Raw genomic sequence first — 26,642 nt, 5'->3', positions numbered from 1 at the left:
TTTTTTTTATTGTATGCACACATACAAAGAATATATATATATATATTTCAAATACATATAAGTATATATATATATCAAATATGTCTAAGTCTCTACATCCTGTATTTATGTAAAGCAAGAATGTGGAACAGAAATCAACTGGTTACTTACAGTTGAGCTGCCTGAGCTCAATTCCTGTTTTTACCACTTACTAGCTGGTCACCCTGAGCAAATCCCTTAATTGCATCAAACCAGAGAGTTGAGATACTAATACTCTCCTCACTGGGTGTTCGTGATAATTGAATGAGCTACTGTATGTAAAGTGCCATCTACTCAATGTGTGCACAGTGTCTGACACACAATGAGTGCTTAATAAAACGCAGCTGCTGTAAGAACTAAAGGTAATTATTGGTGGTAATTACTATTTATTCACCCTCTTTGTCCTGGCAGTTCCTCTGTGATGAGGGTGCTGGCATTTCTGGGGACTACATTGATCGTGTGGATGAGCCCTTGTCCTGCTCTTACGTGCTGACCGTTCGGACTCCTCGGATCTGCCCCCACCCCCTCCTCCGGCCCCCCCCCAGTGCTGCCCCCCAGGCCATTCTCTGCCACCCTGCCCTGCAGCCTGAGGAATACATGGCCTACCTTCAGAGGCAAGCTGGTGAGTAATTAAAAGCACGAGGAGAGGAAGGAGAGACATGGGGAGGGACAGCAGAAGATAGAGCATGAAGAGCCCAGAGGAAGTTGTCCCTCTCCTGCCTGCATGCTGTTTTTCAGTAGACTCAAAGCAGTATGGAGATAAAATCCTGGAGGAGCTGCAAGACCCGGACCCTCAAATGTGGAGGGAGAGAAAGCCAGGGATGGTGCCCGCAAAGAGAGCAGGTAGGAGCTTGTTTCACCTGTTCCATGAAGCTCGTCTCCACTTCTTCCCTTCCCCTGTCTGTTGTCCTGTGCCGACTGTTGGGGGTGGGGTGGAAAAGTACTATGGGCCCCAACCCCTTAGTAAGAGAGGAGGGAAAGGTACCCCATTCTATTTGCTCCCATCTGTTTCTTCCCTCCTTTCAGATTCCTCCCTGTTCTCTGTATCCCAGGTGCAAGCCCAACCAAGGATGACACTAAGGAATCAGATTTCTGGAAGATGCTTCAGGAGTCAGAGGACCAGGCCCCAGGAGGGGAGGAGGCACAGGCTGAGGTGAGAGCCAGCTTCCTAGCCTGAACCTGGGCTTTGGGATGGAGGGCCACTTGAGCTGAAGTCATTGTGAGATGACCTACATCCAACTAGGGATGCAAGGAGATACCCAGAACCATTGCCTTAACAGTCTGGCAGGCATAAACAAGCTTGTGGACTTGACTCTGCCCTTTTCTCCTCATCAGGAGCAGGAACCAAACCTTGAGGCAGCAGATCCAGCTCCAGGCTCTCCCGATGGTGAGTGAACCCTCCACGGCTCCTTTACTGAAGGAATGTATTTTCAGGTTGGCAGGATGGGGTTGAGCTAAACACTGGGAGGCCAGCAGCAAACTCATTTTTACAGGAGTTAGTCCTCTTTGTAGACAGCAGTTCTATTCTGGGGAGGTAGCAGAACACAGTGGTTCCACTACTTGCTGACTTGGTAATCTTGGACGATTTCACTTAACATCCATTTACTCACCTATAACATGTGGGTAATAACCCCTACCTTGGAGAGTTGTCATGTTATTAAGTGAGAATGAATCAGTAGTTCACAGCAGAATGCCTGGAACTGGGTAGAGACCATTAATGGTTTCTGTTTGTGGAAGCAGGAGGACAGGATCCAGGGAAGAGGAGCCCTTGGCCCCAAAATCTCTTCTGTAGTCCTAAAAACTGGGGTGATTGCCAGAAGGGCTCAGTAGTGTGTGAAGAGCAGGGGACTTAGCAGCATGTGAGCATCCTTCTCTCTCTCACCTGTGGGTCTGCCTTAGGACAGTGCTCTCTGGAGGGGGATGCTGGCCCCTCTCCTTCCTGTCAGACAGGTGGCTCCTGGAAGCAGGAGCCATGTCCTTCCTTGGTCTCCTCAACTCCTCTCCTTAGGAAGTCAAAATAGAATTTAGGAGACAATGGGTCCATTCCTATTCTTTCATTTCAGATTTTCAGAACAACGTGCAGGTCAAAGTCATTCGGAGTCCTGCGGACTTGATTCGATTGATAGAAGAGCTGAAAGGTGGAACAAAAAAGGTATGGGCTCTGCTCAAGGGAGGGCTGGAACCTGCCTCCCTGCAGGGAGCATGTGGAGAACCACCCCCGACCTGGGCCTGGACTGGGCTCGATAGAGCTGACTCCCTTCCTTACTCCTCCTGAGTACCCCCTACCACACACAGCCACTGTTTGTCTGCCCCCCACCATGTGTCTCTACTGACACCCTAACTGTCTACCTCTTTCTCCTGGTCCCCATCCACCCAGGGGAAGCCAAGTGCCAGCCAAGAGCAACCTGCAGATGCTGCTGCAGAAGTCCCTCAAAGGGAGCCAGAGGTGAAGGAAAGGGGTGACCCAGAACATCAGAATGAGGTGGAAGAAGAGGAGGAGGACGATGAGGATGAAGATGAAGACGAGGATGAACGGCAGTTGCTGGGAGAATTTGAGAAGGAACTGGAAGGGATCCTGCTCCCGGCGGACCGAGAGCGGCTCCGTTCCGAGGTGAAGGCTGGCGTGGAGCGGGAGCTGGAGAGCATCATCCAGGAGGTGAGCACAGCGCTCAGCCCTGGCGTTTCTGCAGCAGCCTGCTCCTGGGGCGCGGGACAGGCCAAGGGGCTGCACGAGGGCGAAGGGCAGCACCTGGCACAGCTGGGGCACAGAACAGGGCACTCTGAAGCGGTAGCTGTTGACGGAGTTAAAAGGGGGGCCTGTGGGGGAGGGGGATCAGAGAGAGAGGAGTGACATTTAGCTATAAGTCTCCTGCAGAGTATGGACCACTGGCCTTCCCTCCCCAGACCCTTGACTCTCTACCCCCTTGGGCATTCCAGACAGAGAAGGAGCTGGACCCTGACGGGCTGAAGAAGGAGTCGGAGCGCGATCGGGCAATGCTGGCCCTGATGTCCACTCTCAACAAACTCATCAAGAGGCTGGAGGAAAAACAGAGTCCAGAGCTGGCAAAGAGGCACAGGAAAAGGCGGGTTGTCCCGAAAAAGCCTCCTCCCACACCCCAACCAGCAGGTGAGAGTGTCACACAGACAGGACAGATTGGCCACGGCCCTTGTCTTCATCCCTCAGCTGGCGTATCATGTTCTTTCCCTTCTGAGAGCGCTTACTTTCTTCCCTCTTTCTGGAACACTGTTTTCTCTCTCCTGCCTTCTTCCCACTGCCTCCATCCCTTTGCCTGGTTACCTCCTATTTATCCTTTTGGGAAGCAGCTTTCAAAGCATGTCTGTCTTGTGTTCTGGCTTGCCTCTGGACGTCCAGCATGTAGTGGGTGGTCAGTAGCTATTAACCAATGACTGTGAGCCTGTGCGCCGAAGACCGCACATCTGTGGAGGACGCAGCCTGTGAACCGTTAGGACTCGCGCCGGCAGAGGCCCCAGCTGGCAGAGTGTGAATAGGCAGCCCAGCTGCTCATAAGCCAATTGCGGGGACAGACTTGAAGTTACCCCTTCTCCTTGCACCTCCCTGTGTCCCTTCCACAGGGTCCTGTGGGAGCAGAAATCAGACACTCCAAAGGGAAGGTGCCAGTTTCAAACCTTCTATCCCACTATCTCTATACACATTGGAATATCTTTCAAGTATCAACCTGTGGAGTGCCAAACCACAGTTTTCCAATCTGCTTCTTAAAACGAACTTCTCTGTAGGCCCAGGTGGCCTGATGTTTGCTTTGAAGAACACAGTTGTTTTCCTGTAGGTGATGGGCCGAATTATTGGGTCGAGAGGGAAGAAGGGAGACTACAGTCAGTGGAGGGAGTGTTATCGGCTGGAATCGGGAGGGGGGCGCTAGTTTATTGTGAGCCCTGGCTCAGATATGTGTTTGAGATGGAATAACTGCCAAAGCCAGCTGATGGCTTAGGGAGAGGTGACCATCGCTGCCCCTAACCCTGGAGTCACGGCTCTGCTTTGTGTCTCCCTGTGTGTCTCCCCCTCTAAGAGGAGGATCCTGAGCACAGAGTCCGGGTCCGGGTCACCAAGCTCCGTCACAGAGGCCCCAATCAGGATCTGACTGTCCTCGAGATGAAACGGGAAAACCCACAGCTGAAACAAATCGAGGGGCTGGTGAAAGAGCTGCTGGAGAGGGAGGGACTCACGGCCGAAGGTGGGCCCTGGAGGGCGGGGCTGGCTTAAGAGCTGTTGGAAGGGCTTGCTGCCTGAAGTGGAGGGGCTGGGTCAAGGTGGACTGGACACCTCAGCTGGGGACCTGGGGGGCAGAGGACCTGCACGGAAGCTCCCACCCTCCTCTCCTCTCACTGCCCATCTCACTCCTTTCCAGGGAAAATTGAGATCAAGATTGTCCGACCAGGGACTGAAGGGACTGAGGAGGATGCGCACTGGCTGACTGATGAGGACACGAAAAACCTCAAGGAGATTTTCTTCAATATCTTGGTGAGAGGCATCCTACCACCAAGTCCTGGACCTCCAGCCCCCCACCCCCACCCCAGCACACTGTGGTGTTGAGAGCGGGGTTTAGAGTCCCACAGGCACGTCCCGGCCTTGCCACTGTCTGAGCTTGTTTCCTCATCTGTGAGAGGAGGCTGGTGGTCTTGGCTGCTGGGTGTCTGGGCACCCAGCAGGAGCCCCCGAGGAAGTGTGTGTGCCCAACCCCTGCCCTCCCCACGACCCCTGTCCTCCCCACAACCCCTGCCCTCCCCACAACCGCTGCCCTCCCCATGCTTGCCAGTGCCTGGATCCTCCCGCACTCACCCCCATCCTCCAACCAGGTGCAGGGAGCAGAAGAGGCACAGAAGGAGCGGCAACGGCAGAAAGAGCTGGAGAGCAATTACCGCCGGGTGTGGGGCTCTCGAGGCGAGGAGGGCACTGGGGACCTGGACGAGTTTGACTTCTGAGACCACTGCACCATCTGCTCGCCAAGGAGTCCAGAGTTTCCTAGACGGCCCTGCCTCCTCCCCGCCCCCTACCCCCGGGGCCCTGAAGGCAAACAGCAGAGTGGAGCCAGCTGCAGACTTCGGAGCCTCACCTTGGGGTGTGAGGGGCCTGGGGGGAGTATGCTGCTGTGACTGCTGAGAGCCGCCCTCACGGCCTCCCCTGGCCTGGGAGCTCTGCTTGCCCAGGCTTCTCCCCACCTCCCCCTCCTTTCCCTCTGGCTTCCCCTGTTACCGGTTCCTCTCCTCGCCCTCCCTGGAGAGTTGGTGACATCTTTTGAGTAGAGTAGAGCAGGGAGGGCAAGAATAGGGGCAGTTCTGCAGGCCCCCCACACCTGCCCTACTGCTGTCTCCAGTCACCTTACCCCTCCCTTGGCCTGGCCTCGGATTCCCTGCTCCTCTCCCTTCCCACACTGTTCCCTACAGTCCGCCTCCGAGTTGCCGAGGAAATGGGAGAAAGCTGCCCACCACCTCTGACACAATCCCAGTGAAAAGGGTGGCCTACAGACCCACCCACCAGGTTTCTGAACAATCAGGTTTCTAAATAAAGAACTGGACCATCAATCTTTTTTTTTCTTTTGGGTGGTAGGTGGGGTGGAGTCTCAAGTAGGGGTGAGGCTTGGTGTTCTGTTCCGGGTGGAGGGCACACTCTGATCCCGTTCTGTGCTCTCCACCTCCCAGGTGGTCTCATGGGGGCTGGTGTACAGGAAGAGCCCAGGGCAGATAAACGAGCCCACGGGCCTGGCCAGGACGGAGACACTGCAGTACTGTCGTCCCTCCTTTTCCTCCTCTGTCCAGTCTCTTCCTTCTCTTCTCCCTCTTTACATCCTGAAAGCTGAAGTGCACACCGCGGAGTTACCCCACCATGGGGATCCTCCTGCTGACCTCCGACCTCCCTCCCTGCAGCATGCCACGCATCCCACTTGCCACACACACCCCCTCCCCACCTGGCCATGCCATGTGAACATTTCCCAGAAAAGACCTCTACCTGTGGCCATGCTCAGAGAGGGCTGCCGCCCACACATGCCAGCTTCCTGGTATGCCAGCGGTGGATGAGCCTGGGTGGATGCCTCCAGCTCTTCCTCACTGCCAACTGCAGATGTGGGTCCCCTCACTTCCCCCCTTTCTCCTCTTGCTCCCCATCTCTGAGGTGTACAGCGTTCCTGCTGAAGACTCCCCACTGTCTCACAACATAGGACAGAGGGCACTGACTCACACGTCTTCAAGAGTGGAAAGTGAGGGATTCAGTTGTTGAAGGAAGTTCTATGAGACACCCTCTTCCTGCCTACTGTGGACTAGTGCTTAGTGTGCGTGTTATGCTTAGATTGTTTGATTCAGAAATATGAATGGGTAGCCATGTAAAACCCTGCTTGCCCAGATCATTTGTGTATCTTAAGAGGATGGAGGCTTCACCTGTGCAAGATCTGAGACACTGCCTCAAATGCAGCTGTAGTCAGAGTGCTGTGTTCAAATCCTCGCCCCTCCATTTACTATCAGTGGCGCCTCGAACAAGTCATTTCACTTTTCACGTGCTGTTTTCTCAGGGGTAGATTGTGGATAATTGTACTGGCCTCGTAGGGTGGGTGTTGAAGGAGATATGTGTGTGTCATGCTCTTAGCATGGTCCCTGGCCTACCTTAAGTGCTCAATAATTGTAATAAACCAGCTCCTGAGTTCTGAAGAGACTAGTCCGTACCTGGAGGCAAGAGTCTTGGAAGGAATCTCCAAAGCTGATCAGAAGCTATGGTGGAATCTAAGCAACAGTAGAATCTGTTAGAATGGGAGGGTGGGGAGAGAAGCTGGGGCAGGAGGGGTAGCTGTGATTTGATGGGGTGGAGTCCTAACATCATCAGAAAACAGTTCTGGAAACCTCGCTAGATTTAATCATTTTGTACTTTCAATAATAAGTTCCTTTTTATTTCCCTTTGGCTTTTGGTAAAACTCCCATGGAGAGGGTTGGTCTGCCCAGCTGTGCTAAGGCAAACAAGAGGAGGAGAGCAGGGTGTGTGGCAGATGGCAACCAGGAAGGGGTGGGGAGGCGGATGGCGGATGGCAGCGGGAATCCATGTGAGGACACCCCAGGTGAGCTGGGAAGTTGGCATGGATGTGAAGGGGCAGCAGCTCCCCTTCATCCCCCCAGGGGGTCCCCTTCCAGAGTCCCATTCTGCCGCAACCTGGAGGGCTTCATGTTGTGTCACTCCATCTCCCACAGGGCCAAAGACAATCCAGCAGGCTACTCAGTGTAGACATTTGCTGTGGGGCTGGTGGTTCCCTGTGGTCGTCATTCTCTCTAGGGTCCTTGTTCCCTCCTCATACTCTCTCACACTCTCGAGCTTCTGAGAAAGGGACTAAGCTTTTGCCACCAAGAAGGAAAGTGGAGATGGAGTGGAGAGTCCAGGGTCTTGGAGCTGAAAGGGGGAATGGCCAGGTCTTCCAATTGAATCTCTGCTATGTCCCCCTCTTCCTCTCACTTTGCCTTCCCAGACCACACACCTGCATCTACACCTTGCACTGCCCTGGCACCCCTGAATCCACCTTTCCCGGGTCCAGCTGCTGTGCTGGGTGGTCACCCAGCCTAGGACCCTTCAGAACCAGGGCCTCCATGTGAATGCGACCTGGGGCCATTGCTGCAACCACACCTTGTTAGCTCAATGGCATACCTGCAGCTGAATATCTGTTGTGAGGCTGAGGGCCAAAACCAACTCTATCGGAAGACGCTGGGCCATTGACTGGTTTGTCAAGGTGGCTGACAACATGTGGATGGCTGTGCCCAGCCTGCACTGGCTGCTGGCCCAACACCATCCCACCTGGCCCCTGTACCAGGTCAAATGCTTTTGGCTGCACACGAGGACTGGCAGGACCGGCTACATGCTAAGTCACAAGGCGCTGCAGCTCGTGGAGGCAGCGCTGGCCTCAGCGACCCTGCAGATGACAGGGAGGTGGGCAAATGTCTGCATCAGCTGGCCATGGAGTTTGTGGACACCAGCGACCTCTGTGGCCAGGAGATCTTCCATCTCTTCCCTCCCAGCCAGGAGAGGGACCCCTACTATAAGCTCTACTTCTGGCACCAGGTGCTCAAGGTGAGCAGGCTGGCCTGGGGCAGTCCTTCACAGCCACAGCTGGAGCCCTTTCCAGGTGCCCTCTGAACAGACATTGTTCACATTACAAATAAACAGAGGCCATGGAGGTCACCTGCCCAAGGCCACTTAGCTAAGAAGTGGAGGGCCTGGTTTCAAAATGAGATCTGACTCCAAAGTTTGTGCTCTTAACCAAAGCTACCCCATCTTCTCACCCCTCCAAGCGGCCCCCTCCCCTGTCCTCTAAGCTCCATACCCCACCTCCTTCCCAGAACAGGAGGCATTGTGGGAGTCAGTGACCTCTGCTCCCTGGGTCCCCACTGTTGCTCTGACCTGCCTGTCTCCTTCCACTGCACGAACCCAGAACTGCCGTACAGGATGGAGTATCTGACCTACCCCCTCCGTGCCCTTGGATACAGCCCTGCCACCAGCCCAGCAGGAGGCACCCTCTGCTTGCCGTCTTCCGCTTCCAGTTCCCCACCTTGACCAAGGCCTTTCCCTGACCCGCCTCTTCAAGAACAGACCAGCAGCTCACCCCCTAGACAAAATCACTTCCTCTTTAATTGCTGTTGAAGAGTCACACCATCTGCCTCGGAGGAGATGAGGGGGATATTCCCCCTTGCCTCCACCCCTCTCCCCTCCTCAGTTACCTGGTCCTTTGCAAAATATTTTAGCTGGAAAAAAAAAAAAGAGACCGGAAACCACTGACACAGATGGCCCAAGGGCTGGATTGATGAAGGGGGGCAGGGCTGGGCGAGGAAGTCCACCCCACCACCCCCTTTCTGGGGATGGAGCAGGGGGCCTGGAAACCCTCCCAGCCACCTCACATCCTCTTAGCTCTGGCTGGGAGGAATCGCGGGGTTGAGGGATGGGTCTGAAGCTGCTCCAGTGGGAGGGAGGGGCTGGACAGGAAGAATAGTGGGGGAGGGGTCCCATTGTAGGGGTGCCCCCTACCCCAGATCACCACGGGCGCTGCACAGTCACAGGTACGCAGTCACGGTCACAGACACTCACAACCCGAGAGCACCCCCACCCCACCCCACCCTCTGCCCACCCTTGGCTTCCCCTACCCTGAAAAGCCCTCCCCAAGCCCTGCCCGCCCCCACCCCCTTGTTGGGGAACAAAGCAATAAATTACAAGGCCCCTCCCCAGTCCCCTTAGGCTGCTGCTGCTCCATCACTTCTCCCTCCCAAGATAGTAGTGAGGAGGGACTCAGGCTCTTGGTTCCCCCGGCCCTTTAGCTTCCATCCATGGGTGGCTGTGGGGGGACGTCCTGATTTCCACTCCTCATGGTCCCTTTCACGGAAAGGGTTGGGGACCCCCTACCCCCATGGGCAGCAGGGGTCCTGCCCCTCGCTGCCCTTCCCCCTTCACTGGGCAGTGAGATTAGCATGGAAGGGGTAGGTCCCCCGTATTGGCCCCAAGTCCCAGGGCTAGCCCTCCCACGTACTAACCCCCACCCCCTCTGGCGTGGCGTCTCCCCAGGAGCCAGCCTGGGTATATGCTCCCGCCGTGAGATTGTCAAACACAGGCAGGACTGAGTCTTTCCCCCGCCCCTAGGGGGCGCGAGCGGGCACATCCAAGCGCCCAGGAGCAGGTACCGCGGCGGGGCGTCCCTTTCGCAAACGCCGAGCGGGTAGATCCAGAGCAATCCGAGTGTGGAAACAGCGGAGAGGGGGCGTGTTGAACTGGGGTCTCCGTGCCTCGTTGGGGAGAGGGAGGTGTGTTTGTGTCTTCCGGGAGGCGTGGGGGCTGTGCCCTCGTGGGGGTAAGAAGTGCTCCCGTGCGGTGGGGTGCAGATGGAGGGGTGAGTGGGTGCATCTGTCCAGCGGTTCACCCGGTGTGTCGTGCCCGGCCCGTGTGGGAGTGGGGTTGTCTCCCGCTGCGCAACTATACCAGCGCGACGGGGGCGTCGGCGCGGCCCACGCTGGCGGCGCTGCTCCGGCGGCGGGGGCTGGGCGTGGCGGTGATGCTGGGGGTGGTGGCCGCGCTGGGGGTGGTGGCCGCGCTGGGGGTGGTGGCCGTGCTGCCGCCCTCACCGGGGCAGCCGTGCTGAAGGAGGATGTCGGCGCACAGCTGGCTTCCAGCCTGGCGGGCGTAGAAGAGCGCGGTGCGGCCCTGCGCGTCGCGGGCGGACACGTCGGCGCCGTACTGGAGGGTGGAAACGCCGCGTTACCGCGCGCCCCGTGCCCGCCGGCCCCCCGGACGTCCAGGCCCGCTTTGGGGATGTCAGGCTCCCCCGCACCTGGCCGTTCTGAGACGGAGCCCTCCAAGACCCCTTTACCATGCCCGCTCACGTACCCACAAGAGCAGTTGCGTGATGACCACGTGGGCGAGCTCAGCTGCCAGGTGGAGTGGGGAGCGGAGCTGCGGATCCTCCACGCTGGCGTCGAGCTGCCCGTGCCGCGCATGGGCGAGAAGCAGGAGAACGGAGGCCACGTCCTGGGCCTGCACCGCGGCCCACAGCTGGCGGCCCAGCGGCTCCTCGGGAGCGCCCAGCGGCGCCAGGAACAGCAGCTGCTCGTACTTGGCGCGGATCCATGATTCACGCTCCTCCCTGCAAGACCAGGGATCAACGGGAAGGGCTCCAGGAACCCCCTACCCAGGACTTCTACCCCCTACCCAGGGGACCCTCTCCACAGCCGCACACCCTAAGTCCCCCCCTTCCCTCACACGTACCGCGAGGAGTCCCGCGTGGGTTTGGCGCGGCCCCGCGTGTCGCTCTCCCACACGCGGTTGGCCATGTCGTTGCCAATGGCCGTCAGCACCAGGGTCAGCTCCCGCGGCCAGTCGTCCAAGTCGAGCGAGCGAACGCGGGACAGGTGTGTGCCCAGGTTCCGGTGAATGCCAGAACACTCGATGCAGATGAGTGCACCCAGGTTCAAGCTGGCCCACGTGGGGTCTGGGGACGGAATGCAGAGGTCGGCTCCCCGCCGGCCGAGCAGCACGGGCACCCCAGCATTCGCCAACTCCAGCCAACCACGCTCCCTCCCATGCCCCTCCACTGCCCCCTTGCGCTCACTGGGGGCCCCGCAGTCCACGCAGACGGAGTTCCCCTTGGCATTCCGGATCGCCTGGATGGCCACGGCTTCGCTTTGGCTGTCTGTGCGTAGCTGCAAAAAGTGTGGGGGTTAGTAATGACTCTCCCTGTGAGCTCCTCTCTGGACTCCTCAAACACCCACCTCTGCTCTCCCCCTGACCCTCCGACCGATTACCTTGACCTTGCTGCTCTCACAGCATTGCAGACTGGCTAGGATCTGACTCTCGATGGCCTGGACCCAGGCGTCCCGCTCCTCAAAACTGGCTGCCTCAAAGTGCCACGTCTGACCAGTGCTGGACACGATCAGGAACTCGAAGTTTTCCTCTGGGTGCGGGATGGGATGGGATGGGGTCTTGAGGGACAGAGTTCCAACAGGGGCCACCTTCCCCAAACCCTTCCTCCCTGATGTCCATCCCAAGCCCCTGGGAGTGGGGCAGAGGGGTTGGGGAAGCAGAGGGTAGGGGAGAGCAGGAAGCCCAAGCACATGCAGGGGAAGGCAGGGGCACCCCCACCCTTCTGCACCCCAGCTGAGCGCCCCTTCCGGCTCCCCGCTTGTTACCTGCTTTATAAATATTTCTTAAACTACCAAAGGATTTTAGTTTCCACATTTTGCGCTTGGCTGGTTTCCCGAAGCGAAGGAGATAGAGATAGAAATGGAGAGCAGAACAGAGAAAGAGACCAAAAAAGAAGGAGAAAAAGAGGCAGATGGAGAGATGGAGAGAGGTAGTGACAGAGAGTGCCAGAGACAAAGCAGGACAGACAGGTGGGGAGAGAAAGCAGAACTAAAGTCAGTGGCCCCGGAGCAGAGTAGAGCAGAAGCCAAGAGCCATGAGAGTAGGCAGATCCGGAACCTGGGTCCGAACACCAGGCAGAGAGCAGGGGCACTGGGGACAGGTTATCATGACCAGTGAGGAGCTGGGTCTCTGGGAGGGGAAGGGATGGTCAGGATCTGAGCGAACATGGAGAAGGGGACAGGAGCTGGGTCACAGGCCCCGGAGGAGGGGACCCTGGAGTTCAGGAGGTGTCTTAGGGGCCTGAGGGGTCACTGGGAGCAGGAATGGGGGTCACTGTGGTCAAGGGCTGTGGGAGAGCTTGGCAATCAGGAAGTTCTTGGGAACAGAGGCTGGGTGGTCAGAGTCCAAGAGCGGAGGAGTCAATGGGGGGCACTGAGGTCAGGGGCCGAGTCACTGGGGGCCATGGGGGCTTCTGGGTGTGGGAGCTGGGATAGTAAGAGGAGTCGAAGGTGAGAACAGGAAGCTACAGACTTATGGGGGTCATTGAGAATGGGAGCTGGGGACCACCTGGGTAAAAGGCATCCACTGGGGAACAGGAGGAAGGACAGGGCTGAGGGGTCTCCATCCATTTCTTCTCTAGGTTATGTGCAAAGTGGTAATGACAGTCAAGGACTCAGCCAGGCACTCTCCCTCCTCCTGCAGGAGCTAGGCCAGGGCTCTGGAGTGGGGGTGAGGGTCCAGGGTGGGAGTGGAACTGCCCATCGGGGCCTCACCTTCAGCCTGCCCAGCCGAGCCTTCAGTCTTAGACGGTGTTGTCAATTTTTTCCTCCTCTGCTTCTTCACCATGGGAGAAGGAGGAGGTTCCCGACTCAGGGGGCTCAGGTCTCCAGATGGGGCACAGTCTTAGGGAGGGGGACATAGCTGCCTCAGCTGTCCCTCCACAGATTTCCTAACTTCTCCATAGCCTGTCTCCTCCCCTGAACTAGCTTTGGCATTTTAGGGTCCCCCTCCTCAGCTGTCCCTCTCCAGGAGGTCCCCCTTGGTCATTCCTGGAGAGGAGGGCAGATGAATGCTTTAGAGTCAGACCTGCACCTAAATACTGACTTTGCCACTTACTGGCCTTGAGACCTTGAGCAAGTCACTTAACCTTCTGAGCCGCAGTTTCTTCATCCCTACAATGGGGATAATAATCTTGACGTGACAAGGTTTTTATGAGGATCACTTGTTACAATGTTACTTGCTACCTTTAAAAAATATATGTATTTCCAAACATTCCAGACACTGATGGCTGACTGTGTGCTAGACAATGCTCTCAGTTTGTTTAAGTCTCAAAGCAACCCTCTGAGGTAGAAACTATTATGTCCACTTTACAGACGAGGAAACTGAGGCATGGAGAGGTCAAGTCACTTGCCTAAGTGGTAAGCCAGGATTCCGGTGCAGGCAATTCAGCTCTAGAACCCACTTGTCTTAACCATTATGATAAACCTGGTATGACGGAGCTTGGTGCCTGCTACCCAGTGGATGCTCACTGTGTCCACTCACACATTGATTCCAGCCTCCAAGCTTCACCCCAATTTTATTTCCCACCCGCATCCCATGTGGATCTGGAGCCCAGTGGATGCAGGGTGGGCCCTCACTGACCAGTGCTGAGGGCTCGGGCCAAATTCCGGTCTGGCTTCAGCAGGTGCTTGGATGTCTGGTCTGGTGGTGGCTGCAGGGAACTGGGGCTGGGGCTGGGGCTTGGGGTGGGAGTGGTGGCTTCTGTCAGAAGGGGAAGAAGAGAAAACCTCAGTGAGCCACTCAGTCTCTAAGCCCCATTCCTATGTGGTCCCTCTTCATCACCCACCTTGCCACTTATCCAGTCCCAGCCCCCACTTCCCTACTACCCCTCCTCTTCCCCCAGCCCTGGCCCCCGTCCTGCACCTTTGTCATGAGCCCCACTCACCAGGGCCTTCACTCATCTGGACAGTGCTCATGTCCTTGACCAGCCCATTGATGCTGGCTGAGGGGCCAAAAGCAGAGATGGCCCGCGGGGGCCGCTTGCCGGGGACTTTGACTGTTGTTCGTAGCAAGTCCATCTCCTTGCCATGGGTACTGTGGATGTAATCCTGGAGGGGTACAGGGGTTGAGAGTGTAGGGAAGGTTGGGGTCCTTGGTGGTGCTGGGAAGCAGCCAATAGTATGGGCTAGAGAGGGCTAGGGGGGCACTCTGGGAGCCAACTGGGTGGGAGGAGTTTCTAGGGGATGAGCCCGACAGATTGGCCCCGCACTGTCTCCTCCAGAAAGCATTCCCTGAATGGCAGGCCAGGCAGAGGTCCTTCTTCCATGCTCTCCCACTAGCCTGCAAGTTCCTGGGGAGGTGTATTTGCCTTTCCATCCCTGGCATGGGCACATGGGAGGTGCCTAGCACATGCGTGCTAAACTTAAGAGAACAGGACTGGAGCTTCCAAGAAATGATGTTGGTGTCTGTCAGAGACACAGACTGGTGGAGCTGGAGGGGCAGCCAAGGCCGGCCAGCGTGACCAGCCAGTCTCTGCCACTCACGTTAATGCTGGGATGGTAAAGTAGGAAGCCGTTACTGGACAAGGTCACATATTTCTTCTTCCATTCTTTGTTCAAGGAGTTGCCACTTCGCTTTAGTAGGAAGCTCTGGAGTATGGAAGGAGACATTTGGGAGAAAAGCCAGTTAAGACCAGCTACTGGCCAGCCCCAGTGGCCTAGTGGTTAAGTTCAGCACGCTCCACTTCAATGGCCTGGGTTCAGTTCCCGGACGCAGACCTACACCACTTGTCAGAGGCCATGCTGTGGTGGTGGCTCACATACAAAACAGGGAGAGATTGGCACAGATGTTAGCTCAGGGCGAATCTTCCTCAGCAAAAAAGAGGAAGATTGGCAACAGATGTTAGCTCAGGGCGAACCTTCCTCAGCTTAAAAAAAAAAAGACCAGCTACCCACAGCCTGCCCCAGCCCCTGGACCACCCACCTGTTTGATTGGGATGGCTCGCCCACTCCCTGTTGTCTCTCCCCGACTGTCCAAGCTCCGCTTCTCAGAGTCACTGCCCCGACGATTCTGGAATGGTTATTGGCATCAGTTAGAGGATGGATAGAGGGATACAGTGATGGAAGGACAGGGAGGACAGATGAAGAAGGGCCCAAGAGAGGGGTCTAGGGCCTAGGGAAGATGGGCAGGCAACAGGGGACAAGAGGATGGGGGGTCAGCACGTCCAATACCGCAAAAAGGCTAGTCCTGCGCTTGGCTGCCCGGTGCAGGGAACCTGGGGTGCTCAATCCAGTCACTGCAGCTGCCTCAGCTCGGAGCTCCCGGTGACCAACATTGGGTGAGGACGGGAGGGAAGAAGAGTAGTCACTAGTGTGGCCGCCGTTACTAGCCTGGAGGCAGATGGAGGAGTCAGCAGAACAGCCAAGATGCCCCACCCCACTAAGCTAGAGTCACATCTAGTTACGAGGAGTTCGAGACATTCCTTGATCTCGTCACCATTTATTTGTCTTATCATTAATAATAAAACTCCTCACTAGCATTGTCATAGTGCTTTCAATTTTGCAAAGGTTGACTTCACAAGTATTATGCCATACAATTTTCCTGACAACCTTGGGAGCTTTAGGTGACTTGCTCAAGGACATTGCAAATGGTGTTTCAAACCTGGTTGATTTCCAGTCCACTGCACTTTCTACAAACGGTGTCATGGCCTTTTCCATCTGCGCCCCGTGGAACCTCCTTGAGTACTCTGTACCTGTCCTTGGATCACCAGCCCCTCCTCTCATTCTCACCAGCCCCCCTGTGGACCCTGAGACCCCAACTCACCTGCCCAGCTACCGGAGTGGAAGCAGCTGAGTGGCTTGGGGAGCTGGGCAGGGACTTGCAGGCAGCCAGAAGCTGCTGCTGTTTGCGCAAGGTCACCACCTTCTGGGCCACTGAGGGGAGGGGAGGGGAAGGAGGCATGAGCTGGCAGACACCCAAGACCACCTTTGGGTGCCCAGCTTTGAGAAATTCCCAGGCGATAACACAGGCCCCAACTTCCTTGTCTCTGTGGCCACTGCACAACCTGTAGCCTTGCCAGCTCCTCCTGCCCCGAAAGACCTTGTGGCTATTCAGCAAACCTTCTCTGACCCCCCCATCCCTCCTCCCTCCCACATGGGCTGATTTCCTGTCACTCACAGAGAGAGGCCTGGATGTGCGACCCCTAAGAATATCCCAGGCCTCTAGCTCCCTGCTTCCCACGTACGCCTGCATCTCCCCACTCACCCTCCTGGAAGACCCGGTCCACGTTGAGCCCATAGGTGGCACAAGTCTCGTAGTAGCTGCAGCGCTTCATCTCGGTGCATAGAGCCCTGGCTCGAGCATCGCCCACGACCCGAGGGGAGGACGCACTGATCCTGTCTGAGGGGACAGGGAAGAGCCAGACTGGATGAGGGCCCTCCTCCACTTTCCCTGCTTTCCTTTCCCTTGGGCCAGTCCCAGTCCCTGCCCCCACTAGGGACAGGGGATGAGAGAACACTCCTCCTGTGACCAGGGACTGGGAGTGGATAAGCCTTTTTTGAGTACTGGGCCCAGTTCACGTGCCCAGCTGCAGTATGAGTAGGCTGGGTGAGCTCTGTGTGTGTCTTCAACGAATACTCCAGGGGGGAGCAGAGCTTCCTGACAAGGTCTGAAATGGCTGAGACCCATGAGGGCCAGTCACCCAGCCCTGCAAACTCGATGAACCCTGAACTGAGAGGGAGGACACGTGGCATTTGAACTAGAAAAAGGTTGAGTGTCCACGGGTAGCAGGTGGACTGCTCCTTGCAACGAGAAATGAGGAGGCAAGCGACAGGCGGAAGGAGGCACCCGCAGGACAGGAGTCCAGACAGAAAGTCCTGCCAGCCCAACACAGCTGCGCCTGTGGAAGCTTCTCCTAGCTGAGAAGTCTGAGAGCCTCTGAATCACTGCTTTGAGAACTAAAACGTTTTCTGTCCTCTAGTCTCTCCACCATCCCCTTTGTGTTTTCTCTTACCTTTAAAAGGTGTCAGCCTGACCCGGCTGTGGCAAGGGGAAGATGGAAAAGGCTTTCTCTTCACCCTAGGATCTGACATTTTCTGCATGTCCCATAGTGGTGGCATCGGGAAATGGCAGTGTGAGAATACCAGGTAGGTGACATCTCAGGAGAGGGATGGAGACTGCTACTATACCTGTCCCTTCCTCCCTAGCGAGTCCCCTTCTCTCTGCTCAGGTCTGTGGAAGTTTGTGTTTGGTTTAATGAGTCCCTTATTTGGAGACCGGGCTCCTCCCAGAGGGTTTCTGTAATCCAAGGGGCCTTTTCCACACCTCACCAAGCTCTCACCTATGTTGGGGAACACCCCGACGGTGTCTCAGGGACCCCCTGAAAGCAGTGCTTCCTCAGCTCCTCCTTACCTTGTGTCCCCACGAGTGCCAGCGCCAGGCCTCCTCGTCCCTCCCCCCGAAGGGAGCTCAGCTGCCCATGGAGACGGCTCACGGCCTGGAAACTGTTCTCATCCTCCAGGCTGAAGACCAAGATCACAGCATCTGCCCAGCCTGAGAACTTGCGGGGGGTGAGGGAGCAAGTGGAGGGTCAGACAAGTCCACTCCTCCGGATGCCACCCAGAGGGAGACCTGGGAAACCGGAGCTCTCTCCCTCGGCCAGTGCTGACCCCAGCCAGCCTGCCCACCCTATCACCACACCCCTCACCTTGGCATCAGGTGCCCCAGCTTCCTCTCGGATCAACACTAGATGAGTCTGTCCATCCACCAACATCTCTTTCTTGTGCTGTTCACCTGTCCAGAAGAGTTCAAGTGGTAGGTCAGAGGTCACAGGTCACCAAACCTCCCCATGCTTCCTGTACTTCAGCTATCGTGGCCTCTTCCTTCCCTCTGGTCTCCAGACCTGACTAGTCACTTGTCACACTGCCTAGTCATTGATCCTGGATCCCTGGCCTCAATCCTTAGCTTACTAGGGCTCCCGGGAACTCACTCTCTGTCTTCTCCAGCACCTGGTATGAACCGGTCAGGAATCGGTGGATGAGCGATGACTTCCCACTCCTGGCATCACCCAGCACACCCTGAGGACAAAATTGTGGAGCAGAGATTGTGAGAATTAAAAGGAGGCAGGATGCCTGGGTCTGGACACTCCAGAGAACTCAAAGGGACTGGCAGTGTTAAATCATCCAAGGACGGTCCTACAGGGCCAGGATGACAGTCAGTCAGGAGAGCGCATTCGAGGGGTCAGGCCGTGAGTGTGGTAAGAAATGATCCCAAGCTCGAAGTGGACCACAAGCTCAAGAATGTCAGCAACTCTATACCAGTTTTTTTGTGTGTGTTGTTTAGGAAACATACTAGATGGGGGGAGAGGGCATGTCACAGCCCCAGGCACTAGTTGGAAAGTTTTACCCAGTTCTAGGCAATAGAACATGAAGGGCCAAAGGGGAGATGCCATAATGAGGAGAAGCCTGGAAGAGGACCATGGACAAACAGGAAAAAGGAGACTAGAGAAGAAAAAGTTGTGAGGACATATCAAGCCCCAGGTCGGTGCTATGAAGGTAGAAGTTCAGGAGAACTGGAAAACTATTCCCCGTTCTCACAGAGTCGGGGAAAGGAAGAGGGGAAGGGGGGAGAGTTGAGAGTACAGTGGGTGGGAAGTCAGCCTTGGTACAGACAAGCAGACTGGTTTACCTACCAGGCGCAGTTCAGGAATGGAGCGGCTCAAAGTCCATTCCTGGCTATTGACCACAGCCTCTGTAATGGAGAAACAACCATAAGAGGGGATGCTCCAGGCTCAGGAGGACTCCCAACCCGCAGCCACCCCTCCATCTTTTGCAGCTTCTCTTAACCCCTAGGACCCTGCCTGGGCTGGAGAGTGGAGTGGAAAGGCTAGGTTTGAGAGTGGTCCCCAGTCCTCCCATCCTAGTCCTCTCCCCACAGCTGTTGCTGCCGCTCAGTGGTTGCTTAGCAACGGAGCCAGCAAGACAAAAATACTTCAGTTGGCATCTCCCTTAAAGCACATCCCAAAACGTAGGTTCCTGCCCCAGACCCGGGCACCAGGGCTCTGACAGCAGCAGGTTCTTCCCTCTGGAAGGAGAATAGAAGAGGGTGTCCTCTCCACCCGCCCAACTGATTCCCATGGCAAATCCTGGGAGAAGGGGCTGGGACATAGAAGGGAGTGGATTTTCCTCAACTCCATTTCACAAGAGAGAAACTGAGGTGAGGGATATCCCTCCCCTTTTTCAAGGTCAACGGCATGATGGCCCTGACCCCTCTCCACAGCCCAAGGAATGGAGCTTGCATTTTCCTATGCCTCCCTCTCCCTTACCCTCCCCACAAGTACCCTCCAAAAGAACTGTGGGGAAGGCCTCCATTCCCAGGCCGAGAGAAGCCACAGGCCGGGGGTGGGGGTGGGGGTACGGATGCTCCTTCCGCCAGGCCCGCCGGGTCCAGCCCCCGCGCCTGACACTGGCCGGACGTTCCCGGGGCGCCGCAGCTGCGGCGGGAACTCTGGGATCCGGAGCCATCTGCTCCCACCCGCTCCAGAGCCAAACCCCGGGGGCCGCCCCCGCTCCCAGACCCGCCTCCCCTCCGGGGAGTGTGAGCCGAACCAAGAGTCCCTCGCTTCTCTGTTCCAGAAAAAAATAAGATAAAGACACCCCCAGAAAAAGAACACTACCTTCTCCTTACCCCCTCCCAAGTCTCCGGGGGTAAGAATTGCCTTTGCTGCAGTTCCGCCCCCCTGAGTCATTCCTGGTCAGCCCCCTGGGAGTTTCGACGCTGCTCTGGGGCCAGGGTGGGCGGTGGGGGAAGTGAGGCTTCCTACCCGCCCCCTCTCACTTCGCATTCAGGTACTCAGCACGTTCCAGCCCCCACGCACTCCTGCACTGCCCAATCCGCCTTCACCGCGTGGAAAGAAACGGAGTCCCTCCCTGCTGCCCCACTGGCCTGCTCTCAGCCCGGGGGAAGACCTGTGCCTGGCGAGGAGCTGCCCGCAAGGTCACTTTCACACCACCTGCCCCAAGTACTCGGGAGAAACTGAGGCTTCCTCATCCCCTTCACCTTCAGTGTCCCTCCGGGCGGGGCAAAGCCCTGTTTCCACGCTCCCCGAGTCCAGCTGAGGCTGGAGTGGGGTCTGGGGCTTCTCTGGGTGCGATTTCCTACAGTCACTCTGACCAAGGGCATCCTTTTCCCAGACAGCTCTGAGGCTTTCTGAGTCCCTCTGAAATCAAGTCGCCTCTCATGTCGCACAACGTAGCTCCTCACCCCCCTTCAGGACCTCTAATTCTTTGCCCCAGTCCTTAGCAGAGGAGTGAGCCTGGGTCTTCCCGCCCACCCAAGAGAGAAGCTCTCCTAGTTCAGTCCTGCGGCCCGCTCGCCAACCCCACGCCGAGTACTACAGGTGCCCTTCCCTCCCTGTCTTCAGGGCCTGGTCCTACTCACTAGGGGAGGCGCGGAGCTCTGCGCCCAGCAGCTCCCTGGACCCGCTGCCAGAAGACAGGCCCGGGGGTCCGGGAGGGGGCCCGGAGCCAGGAGGCCCCCCCGTGCTCTTGGTAAAGATGCCGCTGATAAACTTGAGCATCTTGCGATCTCGAGTGGATGCTCGGCCCCCCTCCCGGCCCCGTTTTAGCCCCGGAGCTGGAGGCTCCAGAGTGATTGGAGGTGCAGCCCCAGTGGGCTGCGCGGAGGTGGCGGTGACCGCAGCGGCTGGAGCCGGGGTTGCTGGGACGGTTAGCGGAGGAGGAGAGCCGGCAGACGGTCCCGGGTGCAAGTCACTGTTGTCCAAGGTCTTACTCTTGCCTTTCCGAGGGGACAGCTTCCCTCGGGCTCCAGGCGCAGCCCCGACCCCACCAGAGGTCGTGGCTGCCGCTCCCCCTCCTCCGGCGGCGGCGGCGGCGGCGACAGAAGCTCCAGTCCCGGCGCTGCTCTTTGACCCCTTGACCCTGGGCTTGCCCTCGCTTTCGGGCCATGACAGACGGCTCCCCGCGCCCTTGCCCCCGCCGGCTTTGGCGCCACTCGTGGTCACGGTCTTGCAAGGCTTGGGAGCCGGCGGAGGAGGCGCCACCTTGAGCCTCCGGCTGCCGGTGCCGGGGTGCGGGGAGGACGAGCCGGGGACGCCGCAGCCCGCCCGGCCTTCGGGTTCCGGGCCCCCCCAGCTCGGGCTGCTGAGCAGGGGGCGCCGGGAGGAGGTGGGGGCGCCCCCGGGCTTGGGGTCGGGGCTCAGCCCCCCGGAGAGCGGGGGCCCCGGAGGGGCGGCCCAGAGGGAGAGGCGGCGGCCGGGAGCGGGGGAGACGGGGCGGGCCGGACTGGCCGGAGCCGGGGACAGGGCGGGGGGCTCGGCGCCCCCCGCGCCCGCGCTGCTGGTGCTGATCCACAGCGCATCCTGCCGGTGGAAGAGACGCTCGTGCCGCTTCTTGCCCGGCTCCTCCGCGCCTCGGGGGCTGCCAGGATCCCCGGTCTCGGCACCTCTGGTCCCGAGGGCGCCGGCTGCGGCCGCAGACGGAGAAGGCGGCGGCGGAGGCACCGACTCGAGCTTGACCAGGGTCAGTGAGATGAGGTAGGTCGTTGTCCGGCGCTGAAGCGCGCCCGCGCCCCGGCTCATGGGGCCCCGAGACCCCCGAGCTGGGGAGGGGAGGGGACTCCCCCGGACTGCCTCAGGGGGGCCCGGCCATGGGGCCGCCCTGCTCGCTGCCCGCAGCCCCCGGACCCCGCTGAGCTCCCGGCCCGGCTCCGCTGTCGCCGCCGCCTCCGCCGCCTCCGCTTGCGCCCCCCTCCCATCACACGGGGCGCCCCCTCCCCATGCTCCCCGCCCTGCGCCCCCACCCCGTTGGAGCCCCGGGACCTTGGTGCTGCTCCAGGGAGGCGCGCCGGACCGTGCACCCCGGCCTGGGTGGGGGCGCTGAGATGGGCGGGGGAGGGCGGGGAGGACAGGAGTGGGGGCAAATACAGGAGAGGGAGGAAAAGGGGGCAAAAAAGAGGGACCCGAGGCTGGGGAGAAGAAGAACCGGTGCGGGGGAGGCAGGGGCGGGGAATGGGGACTCAAAGGACAGGGGCCGCGAATGGGGGTCGGAGAGGGGGTCTTTAGGAGGGTGGGAAGCTAATGGGGCTGGTCGTGCGGGGGATTCTCTGGGGCGCGGGGAGGATGCTGGGGATGGAGATACAGGCGCCGGCGGGGGAGGAAGGAGGGAAGCCGGAGAGGGTGGGAACCCTCGGGTCTGGGGTCTGGGAGGGGAGGGGCGTGAGATCCGGGTGAAGGGTCCGGGGGGCTCGCCGGGGCTCGGCTGGGTCCGGATGCGCGCTGTGTCCGGGCGCTCCCCTCACATTGAGGAGGAGGCGGCCCCCCGCCCCCCCCCACCCTATCTCCCCCCCCACCTTCTCTCCACCAGCAAGGCTGTCTGCGAAGGCGGTGCAAAATCCAGGACTGGATTTCCCTTCCAAATCCTGGGCTGGATTTCCTGGAACTTGGACTCACCTACTCCACCAACCTAGCCCCCTCCCTTAGCAAAAGACGGGGAAGGCAACTGTTGGGTGTGGCATTTAAGCACAAGGGTAAAAATAAGTCTATGGGTGGACAGTCCGCGGCGAAAAGGGAGCAAATTCGGGGTCACTGCCAATTCTGGGGAAGCTGAAGTGGGAAAGTGGGGAGCTCTGAAATCCCAGTCCCAAGACCCGTTGTCGCCCCCAGGTACTTGCACGCATTCCTTTCTCTGTGATCCAGCCCCCTCGCCCACCCCCACACACAATTACACTGACGGGGCCACGACTTGAACCCAACTGTCCCAAAGTGAACTTGGAAAGTGTTCTCTGGGGATTCGGACAAACGCGGAACTTAGCAGGGTACAAGGAAGGGGGGCCTCCGTAGGGGAGAGATCTGGAGGCTGGAGGAGCCCAGGCCGAAAAGTGAGTCAAAGGCTCCAGCTCAAGGTGGAAGGAGAAGGAATATGTCTACAGATTGACACCCCCCCACCATCAAAATGCATCCGGTCTCCATAGCAACCGTAGCTCCAAGCGTGCCTCAGAAACAGCGGGGATAAGCAGAGAGGAGGGATCGGTGTGTATGGTGGGTGGGGGGACCCGCCAGGGGATTTGGGTTAATGGAGGCACCACTCTCACGTCTGGTTACCCACATGTGGGGTATCTGGCGCTCACGAATATAAGGAGCCCCTCAGTTGGGGCAGCGGGACCTGGCCTCTTTTTGGGTTCCCATTCAGTCTCCTGAGGTTTTTGGGATGGGGCTCTTTTAGAAGGGTGAAGAAGAGACAGAATGGAAAACTTCTGCTCTGTACCCCCCACCCCTCTAGGGACCCTGGAGTTCAAGGCTCACTGTCCTCCAGCCCAGGGAGAAGGATGAAGGGGTTAGGCCAATGGGGAACAGAGGCTGAGACCGGCGGGGGTGGGGCGGGAGTGGGGCGAGGACTGCCCGCAGCCTTGGAGACCCTCCCCGGGACTCGGGGAGTCTCAGCGTTCCCCTAATTTGGCGTCCCACCCTCCTGACGCAGCCGAGACTATAATAAGTGCTGTCGTGGGCGGCTCTTGGAGGTAGGAGCCGGCGGCGTGCTCGGCCTGGTAGGGGGTGAGGGTGGGGGGCGGTGGCAGGCTGCTGGGTGTCCTTTGTTCTCCCGAGACCTGTACCCAATCCCTCCGCGGTGCTGTCCCGAGGTCAGCAGCTTCGCCCTCCCCTGTCCCCTCCCTGCTGCGCCAGGATGACCCCATCCCCAGGACAGAAGACCCTTCAGTAGTCTTTTCTGAAAGAGGGTGAAGGAGATTTGTTGAGTCTGGCTTAATTTCCCTTCCCTCCTTTGGTGCCCTCAGTTTTTCTTTATGTTCAATGGGAACAGAATCCTGACTCTTAGGGAAAGAGTGGAACAAGTCGCTTATGAAGAGTGGAGTCTTGTCAGAGATTTCAGCCTCCACCTCCTCCCCCTCCCTCCTTCTCCAGAGCTAAGGGAGCTCCTCTACCAGGCCTAAACCTTTTTCCTCCCCACCCCTCCTTTTTTTTCCTACAGGGGCGGAGCTTGGAGTTCCTCCTTAGGAGGCCCCAGGGGCCACTCCCCCTAGGTCTGCCTTTCCAGCCACTAAGGCTGTAGGGAAGGTGTCAGCCGTACTTCTTGGCAAAGGGTGGGGGACAGAGGAGAGGGGCACTAGCCTTGGACGGGCAGTGGGGAGGGGATCAGACTGTCCCCTTAGGAACCTGAACCTAACTGTTCCTTCCCCACGTCCTGCTCTGGTGGCCTCTGCCATCAGAAAGGTCTGGCATTCTTGATGGAAAGAATGGTCTCTTGACCTCCCCCCACCCCAGGTAGGCAGTTAAGGACGGAGAGGCTGGCAGAGAGCAGGATATATGATGGAGGATGTACTTCTCCCAGACACCTTTCATGAGCAAAGAAGCCCACTTTTGTTAGCTCCTTGCCACCTCAGAGGTGAATGAGATGAGAGCAGACTGCAGATGACCTCCAGTTCCACTAGTTCTTGACTGGTGGGGCCTTGTGGACGGAGAGAAGCTGTTCCTGCCAGGGCCCCACCACAGGACTGAAGGCAGGGGTGGGCAGGAGGATGTGGCGGATGGTGTTGCCATGGCAGCACTTCCTCCCTGTGTTGTCATCACTTGCTCTAATGGCACTAAGGAGGTAGAGCGGAAGGTGTGTGGGGGGAAGACAGGAACAGGAGCACGGGGAAGAGAGGGGACGGAGAAGAGTCTTGGGGACTTCTCTGCACTTCGGCTGTGCAGAGCATGCTGTGTGAGGGTTAGTGTGTGCCTGGGAGCCTGAGATTCTCCACATGGTGGATTTCCATGTGTGTGTATGTGTTTCTCTCTACAGCTGGAGAAAAAGAGGTCACCGATCCTTCGTGGGTCCTGGGAATCAACACATTATCCAGTCCCAGAGCCTCCTCTCCCAGACTGCTTCCTGCCGAGGACTCCCCAGGCAGGGTCCAAGATGACCATATGTCTGTTACGGCCTGTCTTCCCCACGCTCCCCCACTTCTCTATTGCCAAGAAGGTCACCTCAGCAGCGACCTGTATTTTGATCCCTTGGGAGAAGGATCAGAATTGGGGAAAGAGGAGGAATGACACCTCCTATGTCTCTTTCCATCCTTTCCAAATGTATTCTTCCCCCCGAGTGCCAGCTCCATCCTGGGGACTAGGAAGTGGCTGATTGGGAAGTGATGTATGACCCGGCAAACCCATCTATACCCCTGCTGGTCCCCGAGACACCCAAGTTGGGAGCTAACCCTTCTCTTACCTCGTACGCTGTCCAGTGAGGCCTGGATGCTGTCCCGAAGGTCGGGGTCACTCACCCTCTCTGCCAGCTTCCTGAGGCGGCTAAGAGCCTGCTTGGCCACCTCATGTCGTCTGACTTCTGCTCTCACTGCAGCTACAGCCAGCTGCCTCTGGGCATGCATGTTGCCCAGACCTGTCTTGCCAGGCTAATAGCAACCTCTGGCCCTGAAGGCCATGACCCTGCAGCCCCCAAGCCCCAGAAGGCCCCCTCTGCTGTGCCCCAGAACTCCCCGCCCCTGCCCGCCCTTCCGTCTGTCGGCCTCACTTCCTGACTGGTGAGTTTCAAACCCACAGCCTGGGACAGCACTACCTCCTCACCTCCCACCCCCTCTAGCGTTGGCCCATCAGCTCTGCCAGCCAGCCCCTGCGACGACGATTCCACAGCCAGGTGGATGGAGAGACCTTAACAAGCCTCCTAGGGCTTCCTGTGGGAGGTGGCTAATTAAGATGAGTTGGTGCAGGCAGAATGTGGCAAGCCAGGTCCCAGGTGTGATCCCAAATTCTTGGTAACATACAGATTTGTGTTCAGTCTCAGACTCTCACAGGAGTCCATATACACTTGGTCTGTCACTCTTACGGCCCTGCTGGATTCCAGCTTACAGTTGTACTCACCCCCTACTCTACACGTCCACAAGTCTTGCATGCTTACATCTTGCAGTGTAACCCTCCTCAGTCAGCTACCCCACTGGAGCCACCTCCTGCTTAAAAGGGCCGAGTACAGGCCGGCCCCGTGGCTTAGCAGTTAAGCGCGTGCACTCCGCTACTGGCGGCCCGGGTTCGGATCCCGGGCGCGCGCCGAGGCACCGCTTGTCTGGCCATGCTGAGGCCACGTCCCACATAGATGTGCATAGAAAGATGTGCAACTATGACATACAACTATCTACTGGGGGGCTTTGGGGAGAAAAAGGGAAAAAAAGGAGGAGGATTGGCAATAGATGTTAGCTCAGGGCTGATCTTCCTCCAAAAAAAAAAAAAAAAGGGCCAAGTAGTTATGGGAAGAACGGGTCATGGAGGAGGACAGTAACCTATAACCAGACAAAACCACCATGCCATGTTCAATTACTTTCATAAAATAATGAACTTGTTTATAACACTTTTAATAGTTTGCAACACTTTCATATATATCATCTTTATGACAGGCCTGAGGGGTAGGATTATTACCCCTATTCTGCAGAAAAGAAAACTGAAGCCAGAGACGCCAGTAAGAGGTGAAACAAAGATATGGATCTAGGTCTTCTGATTATACTTCTGATGCCCTTTTCACTACATCACCCAACCAAGATGCCTGCCAACCAGTTAACCTTACCCCTAATACCACTGTCTTGCCTTTGATTTAGGACCTGAAAGAGAAGAGGGTGGATGAGGCACTGAAGGGCAGAATGAAAATGCAGGGGGATAAGGGGGGAAGGTGGGCAGTTTGATCTAATGGCTTTGTTTCAGGACTCAAGCCTTTCTGGCCCTGACAAATGTCTTTCTCCTGCATGTCTTCTTGATATTAATTTACAA

The 26,642-nt window shown here is 57.7% G+C and overlaps 2 protein-coding genes across 6 annotated transcripts in view; one reads left to right on the top strand and one right to left on the bottom strand.

Annotated features, from left to right (window-relative positions):
• The window catches only part of OS9 (OS9 endoplasmic reticulum lectin), a 31,650-nt gene extending 26,073 nt beyond the window's left edge, over positions 1 to 5,577 (top strand). Inside the window, exons 6-15 of one of the 4 annotated variants that reach the window (XM_004429332.3) lie at positions 430 to 640; positions 760 to 861; positions 1,071 to 1,171; positions 1,354 to 1,405; positions 2,082 to 2,170; positions 2,396 to 2,674; positions 2,956 to 3,145; positions 4,065 to 4,229; positions 4,404 to 4,516; positions 4,852 to 5,577. In XM_004429332.3, coding sequence (XP_004429389.1) covers positions 430 to 640; positions 760 to 861; positions 1,071 to 1,171; positions 1,354 to 1,405; positions 2,082 to 2,170; positions 2,396 to 2,674; positions 2,956 to 3,145; positions 4,065 to 4,229; positions 4,404 to 4,516; positions 4,852 to 4,977 — 1,428 coding nt within the window. In that variant the 3' untranslated portion in view covers positions 4,978 to 5,577. Of the gene's footprint in view, positions 1 to 429; positions 641 to 756; positions 862 to 1,070; positions 1,172 to 1,353; positions 1,406 to 2,081; positions 2,171 to 2,395; positions 2,675 to 2,955; positions 3,146 to 4,064; positions 4,230 to 4,403; positions 4,517 to 4,851 lie in introns of all 4 variants that reach the window. The other 3 variants (XM_014786680.2, XM_004429334.3, XM_014786681.2) reach the window with 3 other exon arrangements.
• A 3,051-nt stretch (positions 5,578 to 8,628) lies between these two features.
• On the bottom strand, positions 8,629 to 25,314 carry AGAP2 (ArfGAP with GTPase domain, ankyrin repeat and PH domain 2). Of its 2 annotated transcripts, none has more exons than XM_004429340.3 (18): positions 25,099 to 25,314; positions 18,552 to 18,610; positions 17,850 to 17,937; positions 17,568 to 17,653; positions 17,273 to 17,420; positions 16,127 to 16,261; positions 15,686 to 15,795; positions 15,094 to 15,252; positions 14,846 to 14,932; positions 14,407 to 14,511; positions 13,809 to 13,971; positions 13,505 to 13,624; positions 12,637 to 12,765; positions 11,305 to 11,453; positions 11,112 to 11,202; positions 10,769 to 10,991; positions 10,391 to 10,646; positions 8,629 to 10,240 (listed from the first exon to the last, which is right to left on the bottom strand). In XM_004429340.3, the coding sequence occupies exons 1-18, from the start codon at positions 25,256 to 25,258 to the stop codon at positions 9,980 to 9,982; spliced, it is 2,529 nt and encodes an 842-aa protein (XP_004429397.2). In that variant the 5' UTR covers positions 25,259 to 25,314; the 3' UTR covers positions 8,629 to 9,979. The 2 variants fall into 2 exon arrangements, with proteins under 2 accessions (XP_004429397.2, XP_014642164.2); XM_014786678.2 differs by lacking the exon at positions 25,099 to 25,314 and adding an exon at positions 20,300 to 22,141.
• Between the last annotated feature and the right edge of the window lie 1,328 nt (positions 25,315 to 26,642).

The sequence above is a fragment of the Ceratotherium simum genome, chromosome 17, assembly GCF_057802395.1.
Source record: "Ceratotherium simum simum isolate JZ-2026a chromosome 17, ASM5780239v1, whole genome shotgun sequence".
NCBI lineage: Eukaryota > Metazoa > Chordata > Mammalia > Perissodactyla > Rhinocerotidae > Ceratotherium > Ceratotherium simum.
This window is presented reverse-complemented; position numbering and strand designations above follow the sequence as displayed.